This window comes from Lipomyces arxii (genome assembly GCF_038497795.1).
Source record: "Lipomyces arxii strain Phaff 12-163 unplaced genomic scaffold V1512scaffold_46, whole genome shotgun sequence".
Lineage (NCBI taxonomy): Eukaryota > Fungi > Ascomycota > Lipomycetes > Lipomycetales > Lipomycetaceae > Lipomyces > Lipomyces arxii.
The window spans coordinates 1-5,561 of NW_027117745.1; the positions used below are offsets into that span (position 1 = coordinate 1).

Consider the following 5,561-nt stretch of genomic DNA (forward strand, 5'->3'; position numbering starts at 1 on the left):
AGTCATGCGAGGCGCGTTGGAAATGCAAAACAAAGACGTCCGCAGCGCAATGACGAGAATACACGACGTCTTCATGCTCGACATCAACGCCATTCTCGACAAGCCGACCCTGGTCAAAATCATGGAACGCGGACACTCCAGAATCCCAGTGTACGAAACGATGAAACCCCGTCCTTCATCTCAAGGTTCTTACTTTGATCCGTTCTCATCTGCAGAATACCGACGCCGGCTGCTAGGTTGCATCCTGGTGAAAAACCTGCTGATGATTGAACTCGACACGCCGGTTAACAAAATCACCCTGCAGGATCTGCCAATAATCCAAGACGACTTGCCGTTATACGAAATCCTCAACCAATTTGAACGCAGCAGAACACACATGGCAATCGTCATCAGATCACCAGAACACTATTTCAACGACCTTGGCCAGGCCACAACTCAATCGACCACGTCAGATCATGTCGACCACATGTGGCGCGAAGACCAGTTACACGATCAACTCCCGATCGGAATCATCACGCTCGAAGACTTCATGGAACAGATTTTGGAACAAGACATCCTCGACGAGAAAGACTATGTCAAACTAAACTCCGTCCCGACTGGCACCTCCGGATTCACTCGACTGCCAATTTCAGGTGCGGTCCACCTCCCCATAACTCCCGCCCAAAACACATCCGGAATACACTCGACCGAACTCGCAGCTGCTGTCAACTCGATCGGAGATTATGATGCAAAGAAAAGAATCCCAAAAGAATTCCCCCACACTCCAGGAAAATCTATCTCCCCAGTACCTTTCATTACCGAAACGGTATCTATATCGAGCCAGTGAATACTTATTACTACCTAACTACACATCTTAATACATCTACTACTGCATATTACATTCTTGAACAACATATACACCCGATTTAAGGTACTTTACCACTATCACTCTTCTTGACGATAACTCACTTTCCTAATCTCTCCAAGCTTCTTCCTTGCTGCTGACAGCTCATTCTCCAACTTCAAAATATCAACCTGCTGTTCCATCTCACGCCGCTTAAACTCATGCGAAGAAAGCTTGCCATAATCAATCTTCTCGCCAAACTCGTCCGCATCACCGCGATGCTGCAAAATAGCCTGCACTTGCGACACCAACGTCCGGCACGCAGAATTCACAGATTTGCTCGCATTCTCAAGCCTGTCTTGCGCCTTAGACATAAACGACGCCTTCACTCGAGATGCCGCAACCAACTGCGCCGTAGACGCCGCAACGTCGTTAGACGCTACAATAAGCTGCTCAAGTGAGTTGTTTCCACTAATCACCCCATCCGCAGTTTCAATCAAAACATTCGTAGACCTAGCAACAGCCTTGGCTGCAGAAATAAGTCCCTCTGTCCATCTATTGTGCCTCTTATAAAACGCGGTCTTACTACTGCTACCTCTACCCTGTGAAACAATTTCTTGTTGCGACTCAGTCGCAGCTTTAATCAAAGCCGCAACCGCATTCGTCACAGCAATAGCAGCCGCCAAAATACCATCATGAATTTTCAAGTCAAACGATGACATGTTTCCCTTAGGCTTTTCCATCAACTGGTTCAATCGGGCTGCTGCCTTAGCAATGGCCTCCGCTGCATTGCTCATCTCCCTATCAACCATCTCACCAATATCACCACCATTCGTAAACAGCCCGTTCTCGTTCGGCCTTCCTCTTGGCGCACTAAACGTTTCAGTAAGCTTACTCAGGCGCTGAAGATTACGCTGAACATCCAAATTGTTAGAAATTACGCGGTCAGTCCGTTGATCAACAGACAACGGTGCTAACTTTTCAGTAAATAAATTCGTAAAAAACCTCTCAGACGCAACAGCGCCGTCTCTGGCAACACTGACAATCATGTCAGCGTGCTTTTCATCACTAGCAAGTCTAGTCAAACCCTTGGCATTGATCAAAATGTCAGCCACTGCACCTGAAAACATAGTAGACGTCTTGATAATCTCTGCATGGTCGCCATTCGCACCATCCGCAATAAAATTGTTAAATGCAGTTGCGAAGTCTGTCGCAGATGCCGACCCTTTCTCAACCATAGAAAGCAGGTATGCCGGAGATGAATTCTGATTTCCTGCCTGCATCGGAGAGTCCAACTCGTACACAGCGTCGGCGATACGTTGCGCTGCCGATTGCAGGACAGCGTCAATAATGGAGCTGAGCTTGCCCACATGTTCAACAAGAATTCCATCAATCTGACCGTCTAATGCCGCATCAACATCTTTCTGATTCATTGACAACTCATTTAGACGTAACAAAGCCTCGTCCATTCCAGCCTTGTATACTTCTAGTTCCTCTTCCTTTTCGCGAAGCAGTCTCTCAGATTCACTATCGAATCCTTGAACCCGATCAGACAAATCATCAAGAGCTCGCTGCTTCGCAGAAAGTTGGTTTTCAAGATCCTCGATCTCCCGATTATGACGAGCTAAGACATTCGACAATTCGGATCCTTTGCTTCGCTCTGCTAGATCTAGCTGGCGTTTAACCTCATCAAGCTCACGCTTCATCTTATCGACTTCATCAGTTTGGCCTCCTCGAACACGATCAAGATCAAGCTTCGCTCTATCACGTTCACGAATAAGATCAGCAAGATCCAAGTTCTTGGCTTTCAGTTCTTTCTCCAACTTTTCTCTGCGGTCAATAGCCTCCTGGGCCGAAGCTGCCTTAGACTGAACTGTCTTGTACTTCCCCATCAAATCAATGTGCTCTTTCCTCAGCTGAGAGTACAACTTCGCCAAAGAGTCATACTTCGACTTCCAAGTTGCTAACTGCTCCTGCAATAACTTGATCTGTTCATCTTTTGACGCCATTTGCTGTGTTGTAGTTTCATTCAGCTGCTGAATTTCATTTTCCAAAGCTTTAACACGGCCGTCATATCTCTCAAGCATCAACTGATCCTGATCGTATCGGCCTCTCAATGCCAAGAGATCACGTTCGAGCTCTGCAGCACGACCCTGTTGTTGTCTTTGCAATTGATCCCGCAAAAGCTGTTCTTGAGCCAATCTGTGCTGTTCAGCCGCCATACGCTGTTGCTGTTCAAATGCTTGCTGCTCTTGCAAGGCAATCTGCTGCTGTCGACGAGCATCGCTTTCGCGTTGGGCTGCAAGCCGTCGTTGATCTTCTTCGTACTGTCTTTGTTGAGCTATCAATTGGTTTACGTACAAATCATCTGTGCTGTCATTATTACTCCGACCAGATGAGCTATATTCGGACTTTTCCAGTGAGTCCATTCCTGGCCGCCTAGGCAACGAAGGAACCAGCTCTTCATCTTCAACATCGTCTTTAAACAAATCTGGAGGGTCCTAAAAGGTTAGTTTAGAAGTTTACACAATACTCAACTTACCATTGGAAGCTTTGGAATGGATATAAGACTCGTAAGATATCTTAGGGTTGAGCATTCCTCATAAAACCGAAACAGTCTATGATGCTGTGCCTCATAACGAATACGCAAAGGCTCCAAAGCGTCATCCGAGTTTGTAGACTTGTGCATTGCCCGTAACATCGACGTAATAAATTTATAAATTCCATATGATTCGTGAACAAGAGCCACCAATGAAGATATACGACACTCATTCGATGAACCATGACGAAAATGGGAAAATACCTTGTTCTGGAACGAATTGATCATGTCTTGTAAGTTCATAAGATCTGAAATAGTCTCATAACCTTCATTGGGATCGTTTATCGTTTTCAGCGACACATACTCTGCATATTCAAATGTTCCTGATACCCATTAGATTTTATACAATTACATTAAAACTATCAGCCGCACCATTGAATTCTTGATGATTTCTATGGAAACGCAATTTAGCTAAGAGAAAATCAACGTATTCACGAATCAGAGGTCCATATCCTTTCAGTCCTTCGCCTTGAGTGCTTCGAGCACATTGTTCAATCCAGCCAGTTTGATTCTGGGCTTCACGCAAAACAACAGGATGACCCTCCTGAAGCACTCTGTGGACTGTAATAAGAGCTTTGAATGTCTGTACCTCATCAGCGAGAATAGGCTGAATCTTCAAAGATGCCCAAAATGCAGCTGAAGATTTATGATCCCACGTGTAAACAATGCAACCTTAGATAATCATTAAAATACTTCAACCACAAACGAATAAAATACACACTTCTAACATGCTTGCGCTTTGGAGCGGTCTCCTCAACATTTGTCGCCTTCTTGATCGAGACGGATAGGTCGGCATCAGACATGATAAAAACCGAAGTAAGACAAATTGTCTATTATACAATTAATAGCAATCAGCCAGATAAATCAACAAAAAAACAAAACAAATCAGGCTACTTTCACATGAAAATAATCTGAATCGACTCAAATGCTCGGGCACAAAACGATGATGAACAGGACCGAATAATCAAACTCGAAGTACTTGGCGCAATTAATGTTTTCCACATAGTGCGATATATGGCATAATCGCATCGCAATGTCATTTCTATGCTAATTTTATACGAACAAAATGGAACGCAATAGTATAGCTGCGCAAGCTAAACGGAGTCATATTATCTTGCTTTGTATATTTCGATTTTTGACAGTAGTCAATCTTTCGTCTGCATAGTTCCACCAAATTGGCCATACTATATAAAGGTCATTAAGTTCATACACCATTCCTTGCCGAATTATTTTTCAGTTACTAAACAATATTCTAACTAATCTCACTAATAATAAATACTAATAATATACGTACCAATTTAATCACGCTACTTCTATCTTTATAAAATTTAAACTATAGTTATAAATCTGCATAGACCATAAGGCTGGGCAATGGAATACTTTCAACTGCTGTTAATTGATCAATTATATCTCGACTTCATCGCCATTACCAATCGTCCTTCAAACATTCTTGTTTACAGGTTTCATTTTAGTAGGCTTTGAATACACCCTCAAACTAAAAACTTCAATCTCAAGTATCCTACGACGACGAGAAACAGAGGCAAAAAAAAAGTTTATCATTCTCAACGATTACAATTACACACGAAACGAGTTTCAATTATGATAAATCATAGCGGGATACAGCACAACGAATGTATATCTACCCCAATCACCTTGGCACGGTCAATATTCAGGTCTACAGGCTCAATTGCTTCTACACGTTACTCTATCAAGCGTTTCAAAAATTGGTAGACTCTGGCGAATAATAGGAGACACTCAAAGTCATACATTAACAAATGCCACTCTCGTTTCGAATTCGACTCAGAAGAAACTCATCTAATAGGTAGAGAAACGCCAATACAGACGTCTTTCCGACACGTGTAACGACTGAAAAGCTTTTACTATAGTTCTTCTTAGGAAAACAAGAATGGTAAAAGCAGGGAATTACAATATGAGGAAGAGCTTGCCAATGGCGAGGAAAAGATAGTGAATGAAGACGAAGAAGACAACAATGTCGAGCAGACGAGTGAAGCCTCAACAAAGATATATCAGATTCAAATCGAAAGCTTACGTCGCAGCCTATATAAGTCCTTATAACGTACAAATCCAATCAAGGTTCCAGCGTGATTAGAATCAAGGCTTAGATTCAAAAAGGGATGA

The 5,561-nt window shown here is 43.1% G+C and overlaps 2 protein-coding genes across 2 annotated transcripts; one reads left to right on the forward strand and one right to left on the reverse strand.

Annotated features, from left to right (window-relative positions):
* V1512DRAFT_130094 (uncharacterized protein) lies at positions 1-935 on the forward strand. Its single transcript, XM_066912961.1, has one exon. The coding sequence runs from the start codon at positions 5-7 to the stop codon at positions 824-826; it is 822 nt and encodes a 273-aa protein (XP_066768990.1). The 5' UTR covers positions 1-4; the 3' UTR covers positions 827-935.
* Positions 876-4,225, reverse strand: V1512DRAFT_282697 (ANTH domain-containing protein; the record flags this gene model as incomplete). Its single annotated transcript, XM_066918010.1, has 4 exons — positions 876-3,324; positions 3,366-3,745; positions 3,795-4,094; positions 4,144-4,225. The coding sequence occupies 4 exons, from the start codon at positions 4,223-4,225 to the stop codon at positions 925-927; spliced, it is 3,162 nt and encodes a 1,053-aa protein (XP_066768991.1). The 3' UTR covers positions 876-924.
* Positions 4,226-5,561: the final 1,336 nt, after the last annotated feature.